At 45.9% G+C, this 22,976-nt stretch overlaps 1 protein-coding gene across 7 annotated transcripts in view; it reads left to right on the top strand.

Annotated features, from left to right (window-relative positions):
- Positions 1-22,976, top strand: part of LOC144937908 (gamma-aminobutyric acid type B receptor subunit 1-like) — an 84,698-nt gene that overhangs the window by 7,369 nt on the left and 54,353 nt on the right. For 6 of the 7 annotated variants that reach the window (XM_078865509.1, XM_078865508.1, XM_078865504.1 and 3 more), the window contains 3 exons: positions 1,213-1,416; positions 8,422-8,610; positions 19,360-19,428. In XM_078865509.1, the coding sequence (XP_078721635.1) occupies positions 1,213-1,416; positions 8,422-8,610; positions 19,360-19,428 (462 nt within the window). The remainder of the gene's footprint in view (positions 1-1,212; positions 1,417-8,421; positions 8,611-19,359; positions 19,429-22,976) is intronic. The other variant, XM_078865505.1, reaches the window with a different exon arrangement.

Raw genomic sequence — 22,976 nt, 5'->3', positions numbered from 1 at the left:
ACGCGACTTGACCGAAAAAAACCTAAGAGTACTCTGATACAACTCCCCTCCCGGCATGCTGACCCTGCCGCCATCCTGCCCGTTAATGCAACAACAAAAACACATCCAGTCCTCTATTCATGTTGTTTCCAAACAAAGTGGCCTTGCCTTGCCTACCTCTTGATTCAACTGACAATGTATTCAGCCATACCTAGTCAGCTGTACTGGCTGCTTATACAACAGGAAAGTGTTGCAAATGGCATTTGCAGTGCACAATGATGAGTGCATACTCTTTGTACAGGAAGGTCCTCTCGTATCATTAGTTCCCCTCTTTTTTCACATGACTGTTGAACCCCACACGCTTCGATGGCAGTGGAGCAGCACTTACCAGGGCAGGGTGTCTGTGTGTGTGTGTTTTTTGTTTGGAATCTCTGCAGTGATACGTTCATTAACTGTGATGTTTGTCCAGTGTATTCGCAGTGTTGTTATATATTCACATTGACCGATATGCCCATCCCACCACGCCACCCAGGTGCAGTTTTAGTGTCATTCGTAAGGGATGGGCCCCGTGTAGTCCAATTTTTTTTATTTTGTGACATTGCAAAAAAAAAGAAAGGCGTGATAGACGTCATCATGAGACCAGGCAATGGATCCAAGAATGGAAACACGCACATGCTCGCTTTCTCGTATTATCATTCACTTTAATAATCATACATTATTTACATACCCTGCCAGGTGGCTCAGCAGTAGATCGAACAGCTCGCAATCAATCCGACGGTTGCTAGTTCAAATCCTGGTTGGGGATAGACTCAGCCTATCATCCCTACAGGGATGATAAAATAGCTACCAATTTGTGGGGAAGTGAAGAAGAACAGTGGTTGTCCTATAGAGACACTCACCCCTGACAAAGGAGTGGCGAATTTTCCACCACTGCCTCAGGGCTGTCAACTGGAGCTGAGCACTGCCTCAAAGCTGATTTTGAGCAGGAAATCACCGTCGTCATCATCGCGATCCATGAGCAGATAGCCTGTAGGTTGTCCACTGCACATTCCGTTATTTGTTTCCACTTCCAGGAAATCCCTAACGTTGTTAATGCCCGTTGCACCGACACGGATCTTCCTTACGCCTCCATGCGCCATAAAAACCCTCCCCTCTGCTTTTTGTGTGTGTTGTTTTGTGTTTCGTGCGCGCGTGTGTGTGTGTGTGCGTGTGTGCGCGTGTGTCCGCTCGCAGGCTGCAGCAAGATGGACCCACCGCCCTACGCGGGGATCCGCTACATGGGGCTGAGCTACCGCCAGGTGCAGCTCATGCGGCTGATGCCCATCCGCTACGAGATCGAGTACGTGTGCAAGGCGGGCCGCGAGATCCAAGGACCGCACGTTCGCAAGTGCCTGCCCAACGGCACCTGGTCTGACATGGGCACGGAGACCAAATGCTGTACGTACGGGAGACGCGATGCTCTTGTTGTAGCGCGCGAGAAGATCGCAGCCCCCCCCCCCCCGCTGCTGCTGCGGAGGGCACTGGGCCTAAAACGTCAATGGAATTTATTCTGTCGCGCAATTCGTTCTATCCCGTTGCAGCGCACCAGCAAGATTTTACATTCGCTAGAGGCAAAGATACCCCACCTATAGCCTTACTAGATTGTTGGTGCAAGTGCTGTTAGCGAGCACCTGTGAAGGTCGGCACGGCGCACATCGCACCAGCTACAAATTTGAGGCTGAGTCGACCTAGGGGAGGCCCAGGACCGGTTCGGATAATCGTCACCGGTGTTGGCCGTTAGGCGTAATGAAACTCGGGTCGTCGGGTTCGTAGCGCAGCGCGCTGAACCCATACACTGCCGCTTCCCCACAGTATTTTACACACAAAGACAAAAATCCCCCGAAAAGCCTTAACAGACTGTGCTGTTAGTGAGCACCTATGAAGGCCGGAACGCTACACGAGGGGGTGGGTGACCAGCACCACGCCCAACCCGCCTTTATCTTCCCAGTGGCGATGTTTACTACACACCGCACCAGGTACTCATTTGAGGCTGAGTCGACCTAGGGGAGACCCAGGACCGGTTCGGATAATCGTCACCGTTGTTGGCCGTGAGCGGGAATCGAACCCGGGTCGCCAGGTTCGTAGTGCAGCGCGCTAACCGCTACGCCACCGCTCCCCACACACCCACACGCACTCACGCACACTGCTGCCGCTTGAGGCTTTCACGGTTGCGCTGTTTGGCCCTCGGGGATGCGTTTTCAGCTCGTGGCGCAGTCTGTGTGTGTGCGGTTTTTTTTTATTCGACCCGATTTCCTTTTATTCTTCAGGGAACAGAATGCAAGAGTGGAAAGGATTCAGTGCGACCCAAAAACAAACCGTGGAGAGTTGCGCACGCGGCGCATTTGCCCGAGTTTTGTGACACGGATGGATGATTTGATAGAGGAAGCCTTTCAAAGTCCCGGTGAAGCCATTAGCTCCAACTGCTCCGTGCCATTGCTTCCTTCCTTCTGCTGCCCCATTTCCGAGTCGGTGCAAAAGTTTGGAAAACGAAACTTCATGAGTTGACTCCTTAAGCGGGGTCCACATCCGATCGATTCGTTGCACCTCTTGGTTGCATGCGACCGTAATGTGCGGACATCACCTCCGCAATTGGTTGCGAGCCGCGAGGCAAAAAATCCGGTTGCACGCAGTAAAGACTCTACAATCCAGCGGCGATCTGCTCGGCAAATTTGTTCGCGACGTACTTCATCGCCACGTAAAGCATTCACAAAAACTGCGATCGCTCGCTTACAGCCCTGCTGGATTATGTCCTTGTTGGGCAACTACTCGCTCGGACGCGGACAAAAGCAGCTGCGGGGCGACGATTTTAAGTGGTGGCGATTTCGAGAGGGACTCGTCTGCGCGACCGATCGCTCGATTGTGTGTGACCGGGCGTTGCGGTCTCGTTAACAAGTGCCGTGCAGAATCGCCTCTTTCCCCTTGGTCTCGCGACATCCGAGTGCCCGTCACAGTAACCCTGCCCTAACCTTTGCACACGGTCTCGCCCATCTAATCTCAACCTTCCTCTTTTTAAACTGGTTGTAACTATACGTCTGTTTAACACGTAGGCTTTTCGCGACCGATATCATACATAATACGGTGGGGTTTTTGGGGGGGGGTTAGATCGCATGAATATTAATGTGTCGTTAAACCCGCCACCACCCAGTAAGGTTTGTCACGTAAACAGAACATGCCAATTCGTTACTAATACAGCACACCGGTGTGTTGGAGAGTGAATCCACAACATTTATAGATTTGTCTGGCTGCCGCCTGATGATGCCGGTTGTAATTACTGGCAGAAGGTTGTACTCAGTGTGCTGAACTAGTAACGAATTGGCATGTTCTGTTTATGTGACAAACCTTACTATATTCTTGGTTATTCTTGGTTCTTTCGGTTAAGTCACGTAGAAGGGAAATAATAAAATAAAAAATATATAAAACAATTTTAAAAAAGTATTGGTTCTTTCGGTAAAGTCACGTAGATAAAAAAATTATTTAATACAATAAAATAATTTTCAATTACAAATAAATTCAAAGTAATAAAATAAAAAAACCCACGACGTTTCGATCGCAACACAAGCGGAGAGAAAAGAGAACAACTGCTTATAAGCGTTTCCAAAGTGAGTGGGTGGGGGACGAGAGTTGGGGGGAGGGGAGCTTGTGCAGCGTGAACAGCATGGGCGGGGCAGCCAGTCAGCCAATGAGGGGGAGGAAGGGGGTAGAGATAGGGGGAGAGAGAGGGGGGTAGAGATAGAAGGAGAGAGATAGGGGGAGAGAGAGGGGGGGTAGAGATAGGGGGAGAGAGATAGGGGGAGAGAGATAGGGGGAGAGAGAGGGGGGTAGAGATAGGGGGAGAGAGATAGGGGGAGATAGAGGGGGGTAGAGATAGGGGGAGAGAGATAGGGGGAGAGAGATAGGGGGAGAGAGAGGGGGGTAGAGATAGGGGGAGAGAGATAGGGGGAGAGAGAGGGGGGGTAGAGATAGGGGGAGAGAGATAGGGGGAGAGAGAGGGGGGGTAGAGATAGGGGGAGAGAGATAGGGGGAGAGAGAGGGGGGGTAGAGATAGGGGGAGAGAGATAGGGGGAGAGAGAGGGGGGGTAGAGATAGGGGGAGAGAGATAGGGGGAGAGAGAGGGGGGTAGAGATAGGGGGAGAGAGATAGGGGGAGAGAGATAGGGGGAGAGAGAGGGGGGTAGAGATAGGGGGAGAGAGATAGGGGGAGAGAGAGGGGGGGTAGAGATAGGGGGAGAGAGATAGGGGGAGAGAGAGGGGGGTAGAGATAGGGGGAGAGAGATAGGGGGAGATAGAGGGGGGTAGAGATAGGGGGAGAGAGATAGGGGGGGGGGGGCATTGCACCTCGATACACACATCCACACTGCTGACGGTGGAGGTTAACAAGAAAACACAAATCAAGGCATGATCCAAAGTGGTTGATAACATCTTTACAATGATTGCTGAGCTTAAAACCGTCGTCTCGGTTGAAACTGTGTCTGTGTCTGTATATATGGATGGATTCGTGAACGATTTGGCTGAGTCGGGTGGTGGCGGGTTTAATGACATTTATGTTCACGCGATCTAACCAAAAAAACCTGAAACTGGAACTTTTTAATGATAAAAAAAAATATTTCTATGAAAAAAGGGATATCATTAGTAAGCGCAGACTCAAGTGTGTTAATATACTTTTTTCAATATACTGTTGTAACCTCCGATGTCAATGCACCCGTTTCACTTGAGGATACGGTTAGAGAATCGTAATAATAAGGGAATCAAAATTAGCCTAACAACTGCTTGTTTCAGCTTTAATATTGGTTCTGAACTTTGATCCCCCTCCCATCCCCCATGCAAGCTTTAACCGTACCACGCGCATATGTTAACATGATACGTCATGAACATGTGTGTGCATGTATGCAGTTATCTTTGTCTGTGAAGTGGCCATACCCACTTCATGAGCATTCAGAACTTGACTGGAGAAGCATCAATATTTTTGTGGGTTCACAGGAGGTGGTGGTGTGGAGTGCATCGTGAGTTTGTGTCATCACTTTTTTTTTCATCCCATCGTTTATTTTATTCCGTAACGCGATGTATTGTGCGACACACATTCTTCACGCACTGGCAAAGGCGGCGCAGTGGATCTTCTTTGCCAATAAGTATGAAGTTTAACTTGTAAATGGACACCGCAGCACCACTAATTAGGAGCGAACTAAAGTTTATGCCCAGCAGAAACAATGAGTGGCTCTATAAATACACCGAACGCGTGATTGAAATCCCTTGCGGACTACACAATACGATGTCACGTTGTGCCTTAGTCATTGCCGAGCTTGATAGCTGCTATGCGAAGGCTTTCTTAAGATACGGTGTTCAGGTTAAGAGGTTTTTTTCTTCTTCTTCTTCTTCTTCAAATGTTGCTTTTGTTGGTGCTCCGATTAATTGGCGTACATGTTGGGCACAGCGAGCACAGAGTCATTTGCTTCGCCTCTGAATGCGACCCACTTCTTTGCATCTCTTATCACCATAGCGATACGATTGTGCTGTAATTTTCACGTCATGGGAACAAGTTACGATTCGGAACTCTATCAGAGCTATGCATTACCACCCCCGACATGAGAATAATACAGGTTTTTGGGGGGGGGGGGTTAGATCGCGTAAATATAAATGTGTCGTTAAACCCGCCACTACCCGGCACAGCCAATTAGTAAGGTTTGTCACGTAAACAGAAAATGCCAATTCATTACTAGTACAGCATACCGGTGTGTTGGAGAGCAAAGCCACAACATTTACAATCTGAGCACGACGTTTTGCCAGTAATTACAACCGGCATCATTAGGCGACAGCCAGATTTGTGACTGGTTTAACGGGTGGTGGCGGGTTTAACGGCACATTCATATTTACGCGATCTAACCCAAAAAAACAAAACGAGATTATGGATGATATTGGTCGCGAAAGCCTACGTGTTAAAACGGGAATAAAGGCCTGCGGAAGGAGATATCATAGAACACATCCGCGATGCCTTTCAAGTGCAATCTCTGAATCCACACTTCAGGTGCTGCACTCTCCCACGCGCTGCTACAAAGAAATGTTTGTTGCCTAACAGGCAAAGCCCTTTTTATTATTATTATTGTTATCCAGCTTGGATTCTGCCAAATCACGTGCACAAAAAAAAACAACAAACCGAATTTTAAATGATGCGTCGTGCATGCAGTCATGGGTGGTGACCAGGCTGAGACCATCGGCTCATTTTGACTTAAGAACCCGGTTTAATCACGAGTGCTTACCTGGATGTGAACACAGCTTTTCAACAATGGTGGCTCAGTGCTCTCTCTCTCTCTCTCTGATCCTTGAACCACCCAACCAGTACGTCCTACTTTAATATTGATTATTTTCCCCATTGTTCCCATCCACCAGAAGCCAACCGGTTCAATGTGTAGTGCCGTGCTGTGATCAATCGCTGTTGAGCTCCTGTGTGAATTGCTTCGGATTTGGCTCCGAGAAGGGCAGGCGTGAGTGTTGGGAACATTATTCACAAGACGAATGCACGGGTGGCACATCGAAGACATCGGCGCGAGCGTGCCAACTTCAAATTCATTATCGGGGTCCGTGTACAAAAAAAAAACAGCTGTAAAATGCTTTACAATCATTGCCGTTAACAAACAAACAAGATATATAATTGGCTACTGTGTCAGGAAATGACCTCTTTCTCTCTCTTCAGCGCGGAAATAAAAGGAAGGGATAATATTGTGGCCCATACGTGGGAGGAGTTCTTTTTTTTAACTGCAGTGACTAAGTCTGCGAACTGACGGACAAATTGCATTTGAATGGTGTTCCTAGCTGACATTCAACAAAAAACTATTTTATGAATGACGCATTTGTGTGGTTTTTATCTTCCTATTCTTGACGGTTTGAAACGTCACAACGAGTATCTTCAGATTTCACAAATTGGAGATGGTCGGATGACTCAGAGGGCTTTAACCACGTCAGACATGGGATCATAGGTTGCAATTCTAGCAACCATGATTACAAACCACGTTCTCTAGTGGGCCAAATTGATGAGCTCAGCCTGGTAGCCAATGACTGCACAATAAAAGTATCGTACTTAACGTTGTTTTCGGTTTATTTGACTCATTTTCAGCTCTGAGGACAAAAACAAAAACTGTTCAGGTGGATTGCTCCGGGCAGAGGACCTCTAGAGCATGTGTTCGTGTCGTCTACGCAATCATGAGTTATCTTAGTCGCTGGCCTTTTTCAGTTGTAGGCCTCTGAGCCTGTGCTAAGAAAATTGTGATTTTTTTTTCAAAAACACAATGTATGTTGAACTTCTTTCGCAACGTACGTAGCCAACCGTGCTAATTTGGAGATGCGGTGGCGGCGGCGGGGGGGGGGCGAACTAAACACACATAAAGCAGCTCTAAAGAAATACGTTTCTAAGGTGCAGCCCCAAAAAGTTCAAGTTCATTTATTAGGTATAGCCCTGTGAGCCATTCGGCTCTTGAATCGGGTGCAACCGCAACAAACAAAAAACAAAAACATGAACAAGAAAACATCTTAAAGTGACTATGTGCAAACAGAAAATCCAAGAACAGACAGCAAAATATTGCAGAAGAAGCACCGTACACCAACACTGTATGCAGTGTTGGTGTACGAGTTGCCCACTTCACCGTTGGTGCAAGAGAATCCACTAGACGAGGGAGAACCAGGGAGGTGATGTAGCCCGCTCTTCCATGCTGGCATATTCATCTCGAAATAGGTGGGAGTAGCCACACTCTGCTTAGACAACCTGCCGACTGACTAACTGTGGTCTCCCCGTTTATAACGCTGGGTAGACAGGGACTGGGGGGAGGAGGGGGGGATTAAGGTAACCATTGTTGCAACTACCGTGAGGGGAGATCAAACAGAATCTGCGACCTCTTTAATTGCAAGTCCAGTATGGTACAAAATAGTTTTTTTGGGGGGGTTAGATCGCGTAACTATATAAATGTATCGTTAAACCCGCCACCACCGACACAGCCAATTAGTAAGGGTTGTCACGTAAACAGAACGATGTGTTGGAGGGCAAAGCCACAACATTTACAATCTGAGTACGACGTTTCAACTAGCCTCATCAGGTGACAGCCGGATTTGTGGAGAAATCCTCCTGTTTCGTTCCCTAAACAGATAAGAGGGGTAGATGTGATTACATCGCTTGTGCGCTCATTGTGCGCGAAGTGGGGGTTTCATGAATGCATATGAATGACAATGGGTATCCATTGCCGCTTGGGTTATTTATATGATCAAACCGAATCTGCGACCTCATTAATTGCAAGTCCACTATGATAGCCATGATACCGGGCGGGCGTCCACTGCAAAATGAACCTAACAAGGGGTAGCGAAATAAAGAAGTACAAATTCACATGAATTCGCCGTCCTTTTTTCGTTGTTGTTGTTGTTGCAGTGCGGATGTGCCCCGAGATGCCCCCCGACTTCTCGAACGGCCGGGCGGAGATCGTGGAAGGGAACGCACGGGCTACGGAGGGGACCCACATCGAGTACTCGTGCGACGAAGGGTATCGCCTGGTCGGCCCACCGGCCCTGTACTGCACCAAGGCCGGCGTGTGGGACGGCTCGATTCCCCACTGCGTCGGTACGTACCGCCTCGTTCAAAAGCACGCGCTTTTGAATTTAAAAATAATAATGCGTCCTTAACAATTGCCCCGGGGTCGTTTTCGTCGCGCGGAATTCCACCCCCAGCCCCACCAAGTGCAATGCCAGTCGTTGTGTGTTCCTGTTGTGAAGCCAGTGCCAGTCGTTGTGTGTTCCTCTCATGAAGCCAGTGCCAGTCGTTGTGTGTTCCTGTTGTGAAGCCAGTGCCAGTCGTTGTGTGTTCCTGTTGTGAAGCCAGTGCCAGTCGTTGTGTGTTCCTGTTGTGAAGCCAGTGTCAGTCGTTGTGTGTTCCTGTTATGAAGCCAGTGCCAGTCGTTGTGTGTTCCTGTTGTGAAGCCAGTGCCAGTCGTTGTGTGTTCCTCTCATGAAGCCAGTGCCAGTGGTTGTGTGTTCCTGTTGTGAAGCCAGTGTCAGTCGTTGTGTGTTCCTGTTATGAAGCCAGTGCCAGTCGTTGTGTGTTCCTGTTGTGAAGCCAGTGCCAGTCGTTGTGTGTTCCTCTCATGAAGCCAGTGCCAGTCGTTGTGTGTTCCTGTTATGAAGCCAGTGTCAGTGGTTGTGTGTTGCTGTTGTGAAGCCAGTGCCAGTGGTTGTGTGTTCCTGTTATGAAGCCAGTGTCAGTCGTTGTGTGTTCCTGTTGTGAAGCCAGTGCCAGTCGTAGTGTGTTCCTCTCATGAAGCCAGTGCCAGTCGTTGTGTGTTCCTCTCGTGAAGCCAGTGCGGTGCGCTTGCCTAACGACACAACACGCACCTCCGATTAGCACGCTTGGCCCACGTACGTTGTGCAAAAGAAGTTCTACGTACGTACATGCAAGCCGATGTGGGTGGAGAAGTTTGTACATTTACCGCAGGGTTATGGCCTTTGTCGGCGTTACTTAACCATAACTCACCATGCTGGTGAGTGCAGGCAGGAAGCGTAGACGTTGGAGTAGTGCCCACGGTATAGTAGGCCCTATAACAACCTGTTATTGCGTTTGCACATGAACTCGGAGGGAAGAAATATTTGTGTCAATCCACTGCTGGATGAGGGGCTCCCATTCCTCACGCCGTGCGGGTCACCTGGGAGTTGCTTGAACCATACTTCACCACGATGGTGAGTGGTGCGCGTTGACGAAGGCGTGGGGAGGCATACACGTCGGAGAGCATAGAAGTACAGCACAACCACGGGTTTGCCTGCACTGCCTTCTGCTGACCAACGCAGGGCACAGCTTTTAAGCCGCCTAATGACGACCCGTGGCATTGCTCTGCCGGTTGCCCATCCGAGCGCTGCTATCCAGGCTCAAACCTGCTGAGCTTCAGAGATCGGACGCATCGTTGTGGGTAATTGTGATCAGAGGCGGCACAATTTAAGCCCGTGCAATTGCTCGTTTTGGGCTATACGCAGTGCCGGATTATCCTTGTAGCACAAGTAGCTACATATGCTACGGGCCCCGCGCACTTTCAAGGGCCCCGCGCTAAATGTGTTCAAGCTATCAATGCTAGTGCAGTGATTCCGCACATGCTATATTACTATAGTACTATACTGCCTTCAACTTTTATGAACGACTGGGTGTTTAAGGTTAGCGATTTGTCGTAGTATCTGACTGTATAGCAAATGAAAAAATACAATTATTTTACTATGCAAGTGAAACATTTACGTGTTTTAATATTCATGTTTTTACTTAGGGCGCCTTTATAACATATGCTACAGGCCCCGCACTAGCTTAACCCTGCACTGGCTAGACCCTCTTCTGAAGGGTGTTAACAATTTCAGAGCTGCAATAGAATTCGGATTTTTACGGCATCTAAATACAATTATCCCACAATTAAGCGTCTAATCGTTCAGACAGCACTATTAAGATAAACATTTCTCATTTTAGTTTGCACACAATGAATGCCATGGAAGTGTGATCCGCAGCCATTAGGGCATTTTAGAAATGGAAATTATTTGCTTTCAAGAAAGTGATAATTGTTGCCAAGCGTAGTGTAATCCCATCTGGGCCAGTAATCAATGTAACCATGTGACGTGTGTGTACTGTTGTGGGAAGTGGTAGTGTAGCGGTTAGCGCGCTGTGCTACGAAGCCAGAGACATGGCCAAAACCAGTGACGGCAACTGGTCCTGGGCCTCCCCTAGGTCAATTCAGTGTCAAATGAGTACCGGGTGTACACTGGGAAGACAACGGCGGTCGGGTGTGGTGCTGGCCACCCACCCGAGTGTCATTCCGGCCGCTAACAGCACTCGCCCCAAACGATCTGTCGAGGCTATACGGGGGATCTTTGTCCGTGTTTTGTTGTGCAGGACTAGAGGAGACACAGCGCGCTCGTTATGCAGTTATGTGCGGGGGAGTCAGGTGGGAAAAACTGAGATAAATAAGGAGGGTGAGAGTGGGCGAGGGGTAACGATTTCCCAGTCCCCACTGCTCAGCCCGCACTCCCGTGAGATTTGAAGCTTCACCCAAAGACCTGACGGCACAAAGCACAACCTAATGAGTCTGTGTTACGGTATCCCAGGTGTTCATATTTTATGCGGTTTTCCATACGTAAGTAGACCGATAGGATTGTGTCTTCCCCTTGTGAATACATGTGGCCACCTGCATAGAAATTAATATTAAGGCGTCCATTCACCTGGTTGTAATCCCATAACACAGGGCAAAAGTCAAGTTGCTATCTTTAATCGATTCTGCTTGATTTTAACAATAAATAATTTAAGCAGCATTGGTTAAATTAAAGCAAACTTTGCACCAGTTTCTAAAAATAGTGTCTCATTAGCTTAGTCAGGCTTGCATGAACCAATGCGTGTGAACTGCCATATGTAATATCTTTACGATATGGATTCTAGTTTGAAGCAAAAAAACATAAAGATGTTTATTTTTCCAGGTAAGGCCCACTGAGATGTATAACTCTTTTTCCAGAAGCGACCTGTACACAAATAATAGCTAAACGAAGTGGCTTATCATGCGGAAATTTATAGCAGCCAACTACTCCAAGCGCACGTTTCTAACTGTGGAGAGAAAAATCCACGCCGCCACTGGGAGAGAGACACCGCAAACTCCAAATATACGGCAGGCGTCAAGGGTTGGGATCGAACCCATGACGTCCTGCATACCAGACGAGGCAGATACCATCTCGCCAAAATTACCCTGTCCAGAGTTTGCTTGCTTCCAACCAATGCTGCTGAAATATACAGGCAGTCCTCGACTTACGGACACCCCACTTACAAGTCGTTCGACTTACAAACGCATCTCAGGAACGAATTAGGTTCGTAACCCAAGGACTGCCCGTACACTGAGAAAGGCCTTGTGGTTGACAGTGAGTGCAAACAATATTTATACGTTTATATTGTTTACGTCGAAGGACACGCATATACGAAGGGATATATATTATCTTCCGGCTTATTTTGTCATGTTCTCCACAAACGGCGCTCACAGTTATTTTCTGTTTCATTCTATAGGGCGTTGGTATTTGTTTCTATGCGGCGCTAGTCTTCCTGCAGATTGAAATGTTTTTTGCTCGCAAGTACTGTACTTTAAATGACAACACGGTGAAGGTCAGGTTGAAAATAAATTGAACGATGATAACCTTGGCCCTCACAATGATATAATTTAAAATGTTTGAGATGTGACCACGATATTGTTTACCTCCGTATACAGAGTGTTTCGCCGGCTCCAAATCAGGTGTATCGGCATAATTTTTTTTGGGTTAATGCTACAGAAGGAGATTCACGGCAAACACTGGCCCACACAATAGTAATTAGTGTATACTTTATCCAGGGATCAATATACTACTTTGCCACTTATCGACTGTAAGATTAATGATTTAACCATGATAGTGCAGATGTTTTTTTTTTGCTGACACAGAGGCATATGTGAATGGTGCAGTGGTTTAATGGTTCGCGGGACTCCACTTACAACCCAGATGCCACAGAGACTCGATTCGGTCTGCTGGAACGTTAAGTTGAAACAATATTGCTAATTTAGTAAGTTCCCCCTCTCGCCCAGCCGCGTCTATCCACCCAGTCATATATGTACGTATTTTAAACTTCTTTCGCACCGTACGTAGCCAACCATGCTAATCGGAGGTGTGGGGGAAGGACAACAAACTGAACACAAAAAGCAGTTCTAAATAAATGAGTTTTCACACTCGATTTAAAAGTGTATCGTTCCAGTGGCTTCCTAATATTGGAAGGGAGAGCATTCCAGACGGCCGCAGAGGCACATCTGAAAGTTCGTGTGATGCGATACAAATCGGTGCGACACATTTAGTCTCAATCGACAGGTTGTGTGCGAGTGGTGAAGTAAAGTGTAGCTACTCTCACATCATCCAAGACATCTGGCTAGCAGTGGAAGAGTGTGAGAAATACCTTCCAGAGGGACACTTGAACTCCCTCTCCTGAAAGGCAGTGCCGTGAATAAGTTTGGTAATTCCAGGGCTGTGCCTCTACATGTTACAGAAGTGGACACAACAGGGCATTGGATGGGTTTGTATCTCGGGTTTGTTTCTGGGATTATTATTGGTCATGCATGAAATATGGTTATATTGTATGTGTGCCACCCACAATGAAAGTCCAGGGAACTGCCAGTGTCTGCCGACAAATTTATCTCGGCTTGCGGGGACTAAAATTACCTATTTGTCTCAGCAAAACTAAATTGTGTGGGAACAATGAGAGTAGGTTTTTGATGAAGGATATAAAACACATCTACAGCAGCTCGTTAAATCGCAGGATCAGGAGAGATGGCAGAGAAGGCTTTGGGAGGCCTTCATTCAGCAGTGGATTGACCATGCCAGATTGATGATGAATATAGGACACTGACATCGTCGGTCACCACAATAAGCAATCTCCAGATAATCTGCAAAGAATATAAAGTTTACCTTTGATGGGAAAGAATGGCTGCATTATATTACAGCACTCATTACAGCGGTAAATTGCGAAACCTCCAACGCTACACGGAGCTTTGGCTGCTGAGAATTCGAGCAAAGCTCAATTTGACGCGTTCCATTCTTTGCGCGCAATAACGCATCAGCGATTGATTAATTTTTTTGTGCAGTTCCATTGTGTTCCGTGATGCCGAAGGACGGTTTACGGTTGTGTGTGCAATGGCCTGCGTGGAAAGTAAAAACGTCGAATGTCCCTAAAGGGCAACACGAGGCGTGCATTCTTTGGCAATGAATGAACATTGTTACGTTCAACGTAATTGTTGGCTTTGAGAAGACTAGCGATGCGTTTGGCATGAGCGTAGGATAAGAATGTTTTGAATTTTCATCGTTAACTCGATAAATATGACGCAGGCCAAAAGGAGCTCTCACATTTTGTTTTGTATAAACGGTTGCTGTTGAACGTATAACCTTTGAGAGGTTTTTTTTTAAAGGGGAAAACATGAATGTTCTAAGAGCTTACGACAATATAATTGGTTTGATTCGTTTTCAAAATTAATTTTCTCAAGAGGGTGTATAAGGTGGAGATGGATGTAATTTTACTTCAAGCTTTCACGACATTGAGGGTCGAACAATTCCGAAATACACTGTAATAATGATCTCTTTCTTGGGTCAGTTGTTTGATTTTGAGGCATTATATGACAGCAGCTCCAGTGTATAAGTTCATGCAAAATTTACTCCACTAATCATCACCTTGCCCTGAATGAGAATTACTTGTTAATAATTCCACTTGCCATATGAGAACTTGGCAGCTCACGTTTTACATCAAAGTAACGGCATGCAAATTTTTAGTAGCGTGCAGTATATATTCCTGCAATTTTTTTTTCCTCATGCAACTGCTGGTAGAAGGGCCTCAACTCAAGGGACCTCTGGAGGGCTCCCGCACACGGTATTTGGCCTACTCTTCCCCCGCTGGCCCAGAATGTCTCAGAATAGGTGGCAGTACCCATACTTTACCCCCACCACGTGCGATCCTGCCCGTCGACGATCTGTGGTCTAACCGTTTCTCGCTGCTGGGTGGACAGAGACACACGCGGGGATTTGAGAAACGTTGCCCCACATTGTTTCAACTGCCGGCACAGTGAGCCCGGAATTGAACCGCAAGGTTTACTACTGGATTGTATTCTATGGTTCTTTCGGTAAAGTCACGTAGATAGAAACGAAAATAACAATAACATAATAAAAATAAAGTGAATAAAAATAATAAAAATAATAATACTGGATTGTAAGTCCAATGTGCTCTCCATTGCATCTCACCGGTGTGCGCTACATGGTTGTGCGCTTTCGTGAATCTCGCAAGGGTCACGGAGTAAATTCAATGCCTTCTCGTCAAGTTTGATGTCCTAGATTTGCACTGCCTGTAGCCGTCATCAAAACGTTTGCATTTTAGTTGGAGACACATTTGCTTTCGAGAAGCCTTGCGCACTGACTTGTTGATCACAAGCACATCATAAAAAAAAGATTGACCCAATAAAAAACGAGGCACACTTGAGTTACACACACTCCACAGTGCACGGCTGCTTTGTATGGATAGCAAGCTTGAGACGAGGCTTCTGAGGCAAAACACCTTTGGGTATGTTTTTTGTTTGTTATTTTTGCTTCTCAAAAGAGAAATGTGCAATGTGCTATGTCCCTTAAGGGGGAGCTTTGGAAAGTTCCAAAGTGTACGAATTCTGTAATGAATGTTCTGCATCTTCAGAGGAAGCAAAGGTCCCATTGGTAGGAAGTGTTAGGTCTCTTGGTGGCAAATGTTTATTTTTTTGTCCTGTTTGTTGAAGCTCCCCAATTGGCCGTACACAGCAGACATCCATTTAAACGCTTACTCGCAGGTATGGTTTTCGCTTTAGCGGATTAATTGAAATGCAGTGCGACAAAACAAAGCACGTTTATTTGTATTGCCAGTCTCATTTCAAATGCATAGAACCTATCGGGAGCATGTTTTACTCTTCCAGATACTTAGTTGTTAGGGTTCTGATGCCATCGAGATGGGGGTGGTGGGGGGGGGGGCGGAGGAGGGGTTGGGAGGGCTGGGCTCTGAGAAGGAGATGGATTAAGGCTGTTGAATTGTGCATGAAGGAGACATTTGAAGATGAAGCTATAATCAATTCAACGTGAACCAATTGTACGTCGGAGAAGTTCTTCTTCAGCTGTATGCAAAGTGCATAAAAATGCCCAGGACATCAAGAGCGAGCGTTTATTATATAATTTTTTTTGCATAAAACCCAAATAGCGCTGCTCTTTCTCGGGTTTCTTTGCTCAAACTTAATCCTTGGCCAAATTAAATATGCATTTGCATGTTAGGTTCCTGGTCACTTGCAGGTTTCTCAGTGCAGGCCTCCCCATCCGGCATGCGTGTTTGCTGTGAGCATATTCATGAAAGTTTGATACCTGACGTGTAGGTTTTCTGCAGGTTGCGCTATACAGCTCTCCGTTGTGTTTTCTGTCACGATGGCCGACATTTCCCTTCTCCGCGTGCTGGGGGAAGCTTCTTCAGAGACTGAACTCCCATCACGTGGAACGAAACGTCCGATATCATGCCGGACGACGCACGGTCCAACCTAAAAAAACTAAATTCGGACAGCAATGATGATTTTAGATGTATATACCGTCTGATACGAGGTGCACTGCTAGACCTCCAATTATCACGGTTGGCGATGTAAGGTGCGAAGGAAGTTCAACATACATAGATGCTGTAAAATACCAATGAATTTGCATCGAATAACTACGTAAGAAGCATCACATAGCACAAAGACAGGCCACTGTGGCGGACACACAACAGCGAAATGTATCGTGACAATAGAGTTAAAATTGGATAATATATTAAAACCAAAACACTATCCAGACTCACATATAAAATACTATCATGTAAAGTGGAACATATTTGCCATAGAACCACAACTGCAAATAACTACCCTAAATTGTCGTTTTATATGTGCGTACAAAGCGAGGGAAAATCGTGTGGGGGCTTTTTTATAGCAAAAAACAAAAGCATCCAAAACAATAGCATCCTCAAAGATAGATTACACAGGCGGGTGTTTGTGGCATTGTGGTTAATGTTTGTCAAAGCAAAAACACCCAGCCATAATGCACCTATCCTAGAGGGATGGCCATTGTGCCAAGTTGACACCAACAGGCCCCAATTACAGGTGGTCATGTTGACTTTGATGGTGGCAGGAAACGCCGTGGCCGTGTTAGTCACCACACTAGACGAGACTTCGGAATGGCCAATTATGTATGCCACCACGAGATTGAATATAACGTACCGGATTCACCTGCGGAAATCAAGCCGTACCTAGTGTGAGTAATGAGTCAAAGAAAACACGCGCACACGCACGCCGCTTCCGTCATCCTACATCCTACGCATGTCTTTCGCTGGTCTCTTGGCAGTTCAAAGAGTTGCTCTACTAATGGGGAGGGGAGGGGAGGCTTTGCTCGTATTTCCACTTCCTCTGTATCGAGTTGGTGCATTGATTAAAAAAAAACCGAGGCTGGTTTAGTCTTAGATGTATGTCGACGCTTCTCAGTGTGTGTTATAAGAAGATTTGTCCACAATAAAGGTTTTAGATCGCTTACATATAAATGCGTCGTTAATCCACCGCCACCCGACGCAGCCAATTAGAAACGTCTGTCACGTGACCAAAACGTGGTAATTAGTTCCCACTTCAGCATGCAGATGTGTTGGAGAGGGAACCCAATGACATTTACAATTTGAGTACGAAGTTTCGCCGGTGATATTGGTCGTCAAAGCCTTCTCGTTACAAAGCTTTGCGCGTTTGTTTCGCTCTTGCACTGGCTGTAGACGTGTTAAGGGGGGCGGGGGGAGAGGGGCCGCCTGTATTCCCACCGGCAGCTGATATTTTTAATTCAACGCTGCCAATGGGTACAGTAGCGGTAGAAGCCTTTCCGACATTTTTGTTCGTCTATTTTTTTGAATTATTAATCTTTGTAAAATAGAATCTTAGCAAGCGGTCCGAAATACTGTAGAGAGATTGTAACTTGTGGATGAGAGAAACGCGGTATCACAAATTAACGTATGACTAAGCTCTCCTCCCACACCTGCCTGCCCACTTCTCCCGTCCCATAGAGCATTGGACCTGCCACACATTTCTCTGATTCTGGCAATGGAAGTCTTAACCTCTTCATGCAGCCTTTCTTATTTTAAAATAGCCCCGAGTACTTGAGCGTCCATGAAAAACTGTCACACCAAATTGCCCCTTAATGACCCTGTGCCAGACATCATGCAGCGAAAAAAAAGTGAGCGTGTGTGTAAAGAAATAAATAAGTGTGGCAACGTGCAAAAATATAGAATGATCTGAACATGAGAGCCGTACTCCGCACGGCCATGCCAGCTCATGTAAAATTGAACGGACTTCACATCTGGTACCCGGCCACTTCAGGGGAGCCGGGCCTTCGAAAGGCAACTCAATAAAGGCTGTTCATGCTTCCCGACGGATGTGGCCAAGGGAAGGCTACATGACCATCCAGTGTTCACACTACGATGAAATCGGATTACAATTGAGCTCAACGGGACCTCTCACGTGGCACCAAAATAGTCTACGAGGCGTGAGGCTTCCCGTGAAGTTGACAAAACACATCCGATGTTGATTACACAGTAAGGTGGGTTGCTGCCATGGGTGTCATGGTTTAGCACACTGGATTTGAAATGGAATCCAAAAGTCGCCAGTTTAATTCTCTGCCCCCCCCACCTCCACCAGCCTCTGTCTAACCAACAGTATAGGTGTTAAACGGGTACACCACAATCGTTTCGCTGGCAGGTTATGTGGTGGGGTGAAGTGCGGGTACCGCCATTTGTTCCAAGATGTCTGAACAGTATACTCTTTGGTTCTTTCGGTAAAGTCACGTAGGTATTTTATTTTATTTTATACCTACGTGACTTTACCGAAAGAACCAAAGAGTATGGATTCCTGCAGTTACGAAAGCTTCAAATCAAGATGAATGTCTGAACAGTGTGAAAGAGTAGGCCAAATATCATCGAGAGGGTCTCTCTGTCGAGCTCCCTTGAGTGAAAGGCCCTCCTGCAAGCAATGATGTGAGCAAGCAATTGCAGGGCTGCACCTTTACCGTGTATACTGCATGGTAATTGTGTTTTTGCATTTGTTTGGAATTGGCACGTTTTTCACTGTTTCATTATCTTGAGTCTTTTTTGTTGACCTCTTAAAACTAATGTTTTCTTCCACAAAAAACAAGAACAAAAGTTTATTGGCTATTAAATGTTAATTTGTGATGTATATGAATGTGAATATTATTTTCTGGCCCAAAGCAGCTTAGGAAAATACTGCTGTTATAAATGCGTCCTTCTAGACTTTTAATAAAGTGTCGGAGGACATTGTTCTCTTAAATAAAACATAATGTGCAGCATAAAAACGTGTTGGCTGGAATTAACATTGGAACTAAAATGCATTTGTTAATATACGCACTTATTCAGCCTTTCCTCTTAATGTGTTCAGTGAGTGCTTCCCCCCCCCCTTATTACTTATGTTCATGCTAGAATTGGCTTACAATTATAATAGAGAAGTCATTGTTATATGAGTTGATGTATTTGAGTGTAACAACCAAATTAAACCACAATACCCAGACCATTTTCAAAATTTACAGTTTAGTCTCCCCCCCCCTTCTCCTCTTCCGTATATAATGATGACAATACAATTTACAGCACGAAGCATTGCGAGGATGCGAGTAAGCAGCGGTATTTGCCTGCCGGTAGTGCAGTTGACGCTAATAGCCCTCATACCATGGAGTATGCATTTGCGTGGTGCATTGTGGTCGTCGCTCGGTTGTGTCCGTTGTGCTGTACTTACAGAAGAAGTCAACACATTCCAGTATTCCCAGCACACGAAGGTCGTGTCCAAGACTCCGGGAGGCAAAGCAGGTACCGGTTGTGAACGCCTTCACAGACGCCTGCCCCGCATTGCCTGCCCTCAGCATCGCGGCACCAACGGCCTGATATTCCGCCGGGGAAGAACCCATAGAGACGTCACGTGCCTTTTGCAAGGGTGACCTCGGTGGACGACAAGTTGATAGCGGAGCGGGAGGGGCAATACAGGTGTAATGCACAACGCTGAGGAATTAAATTACACAATAGAGTTAAACAACTTTGAAGGCGCATGGGAGCTGACGCAAAGCGTCCCTTGGTTGCCCAGCTGTCGTCGTGCCTGCTGTTGGCTTTCGCAATATATATGTAAATTATGCGTGCAAATTGAGAGGAGGTTTGGTGCTATTGGTGTTGGTTAGAGTAAACGGAGGGGAGTTTGCTTCATGAAGTTGTTTATTAATTTTAAATATTCATGTAAGGGGTGGTGGCGCACGACGAATCCGGTGACCTGAGTTTGATTTCCAGCAACGGCAGACATCAGTGGCAAGTTTCTATCTGAACTGGTGTCTGGAGTACCTCTCCCACACACCCTGCGCCAAGCTGCACTGACCGGCATGGTGAAGTATTGTCAAACAACGCCGATGTATGGGGCACGGTGTGGGATGTCCCTCGTCCAGCAGTGGTTATACAAAGTTCTGTAAATTAATACTGAAAACAATATAACTAAATTTTAAAAATAGATAATACAATATATACGTGAGTGTATTCTTACTTGCACTTACATCTCCATATTTTATTTGCTTCTATTACAGTTTTACATATTTTCTATTTTATGATTATGCTTTATTGTAACCCTAATATTTTGTATGTGTACCGTTTTTACGTTTGTCAAAGCAAAAACAATGAATTTGAAATGTCAGCTACGATTATTGAGAAATATATAAAACGTAGAGAAAGTGGACAATGTATCAAATTACTCAATATAATAAGCAATGAATATTGATGCGATGACAGGTCTTCTCTGGCATGGCCGAGGTATGGAACTTTCAGCCAGCATCTGTCACGTTGCTCACATGTAAAAAAGGGTAGATTACATCTGCTTTCGAAGGATCTTTTTTTTTATGTGACATCCAACCCTGCATTACGGTCCCCATCTTTTGATTATTTCACCTATGTCTCTCTCTCTCTCTGGGGACATTTGCAAAGCATTAAGCATGTATGCGCTATCTTGCCAGAAAGTGAGAGGAAATTCAAATCTGCCGGAGGAAAAGTGACAAGTCAGCCTGACCTGGTTTGGAATTGAAAGAACCTGGGCTCATTTATTCTGGTCTCGCAAGACAAAGTGAATGTGTGTTGCTCTGGTAGTATTGGCTTCCGTTTGCTGAACAAATTCATTATAAGGTCACGCTCATTACACACTAAGTGCTTGCCACAAATTAACCAAAATACCTTGCTGATATCGTTAAGGGGCATAAACAATCACGCGAACTTTAGTCAAACTCACGGCAGTGGCTTTTGGCTAACCATTGAATAAAGATTGTCACCGCATCAAACCCCTTCAAATGCGCTTCTGTGGCCGTCTGGAACGCTCTTTCTTCCAATATTAGGAATAGACTGGAACTATGCACTTTTGAGTCTAGATTGAAAACTCATTTCTTGAGAACTGCTTTTTGTGTTTTGTTCGTTGTCCTTCCCTCGCACCTCCGATTACTACGGTTGGCTAAGTATGGTGCGAAAGAAGTTCAATATACATACGCACGCAGGGCGTTGGCATGCACAGGATGAGATTTAGCGGCAACCCCTCGTCACTCAAACCAGCGCAGAAGAACCTGATCCTTACGTGGCGTTTTCACGTCATCTATCAACCATTGTCTCTCGAATGCGTAGACAGTCATAGATGATTGACAGGTCAGAGTATGGGGTGGTCTGTTATTGAAAAATTTATTTATGTCCATTTAAATATTTTACAAGGGAGACAAGGAAAACACCGACTGTGTGTATGAAACGCTGTATATTGAGTATTTGCATGGATATGCTTTGCTGTATATGGAACATTATACAAAGGTAAAGCTGAAATTGTTTTCTCAGGCAACTTCTGGGCAGAAGGCCCTCCACACTAGATGGACCCCCCCCCCCCCCGAGTGTATTAGGCCTACTCTTCCACGTTGGCAAGATATCTCAGAAGAGATGGGAGTCCCCACGCATTACCCCGCCACATGCGATCTGCAAATCTGCCTAACTGTGGTGTGCTCATTTATATTGCTGGGTGGATAGATGCTACTATCGCACTATAAATTATAAATAATGCCTATGTTCATTTAGGAAAGCCTCAAAGTCTTAAGACTATCATCCATAATACAGTTTTTTTTGGTTAGATCGAGTAAATATAAATGTGTTGCTAAACCTGCCACCACCCGACACAGCCAATTAGTAAAGTTTGTCACAAAAACAAAACATGCCAATTCGTTACTACTACAGCACACCGGTGTGTTGGCGAGTAAACCCACAACCTTTTCCAATTCGTGAACGACGTTTCGCCAGTAATTACAACTAGCATCATCAGGCGAGAGCCAGAGTTGTGGAGAAATCCTCCTGTTTCGTTCCTTAAATAGAGGGAATACATGGGATGTCGTGAGCCATTCAGGTGCGAAGGCCAGAGGGGGGGGGGGAATCAATGTATGCATATAAATTACAATGGATTATTCAGCCTATGTGTTAGACTCCCAAGGCTATTGTTTGCAGGAGAACACTGCATTGAAATGGTTCACCAGAATCATTCTTTAGACTGGAGGAATCCGATGAGCTATTAAGCTCTTTTTTCTACAGATGTCCATTAGGGGCGGGTCAGCGACTTACAACAACAACAACAAACAAATAATACGAACAAGAAACGATAGGAGTGCAAAATCTGCACCAAAAAATTTCACGCACAAAAATACAATCTATGGGAGAAAACCAGCGTAACTGGAAAAAGGCCACGCATACTGGGGAGATAAAACGTACAACTCCGTACAGAATTGATGTCAAAAAACCACATGCTGTACAGTGCAGTGGGTTTAGGAGATTCACTAATTTGTCTGATCCACCAACTTCTGCCTCCAAAGAGCTGGATCACATGCGTGTGTCACTACGCCGAGCCAATATCAAAAATAGATCCAATCATTGCTTTAATCACAATTAAATGTAGAAGATGTATGCGCAAAGAATATAATTTGTACGTGTTATTTTTTAATGCGTAACATGTGGGCACGACAACTGAATTGGCAGTGAGAATTGGATTTTGGTTGCTGAGATTGATGGCACTTTGTTGAGACAGATGCAATTCTGGGTGAATAGTGAGAAGATGAGAGTTCAAAGAGCCACGAAGCTTGTGCTGCTGCTGCTGCTGTGTATGTTAATGTGTGCATCAACGCATTCGTGGGCACGTGTGTGCATACCAGCCTGGCACAAGCACCGTGGTGAAGTCACCACCACTTCGTGGAGAATGTATGTATGTACGTTGAACTTATTTCGCACCGTACGTAGCCAACCGTGGTAATCGGAGGTGCGAGGGAACAACAACGAACTAAACACAAAACGCAGTTCTCAAGAAATGAGTTTTCAAG

Source organism: Lampetra fluviatilis, chromosome 20, assembly GCF_964198595.1.
Source record: "Lampetra fluviatilis chromosome 20, kcLamFluv1.1, whole genome shotgun sequence".
NCBI lineage: Eukaryota > Metazoa > Chordata > Hyperoartia > Petromyzontiformes > Petromyzontidae > Lampetra > Lampetra fluviatilis.
Note: the sequence above shows the minus strand (reverse complement) of the source record. Positions and strands in the feature narration are given on the sequence as shown.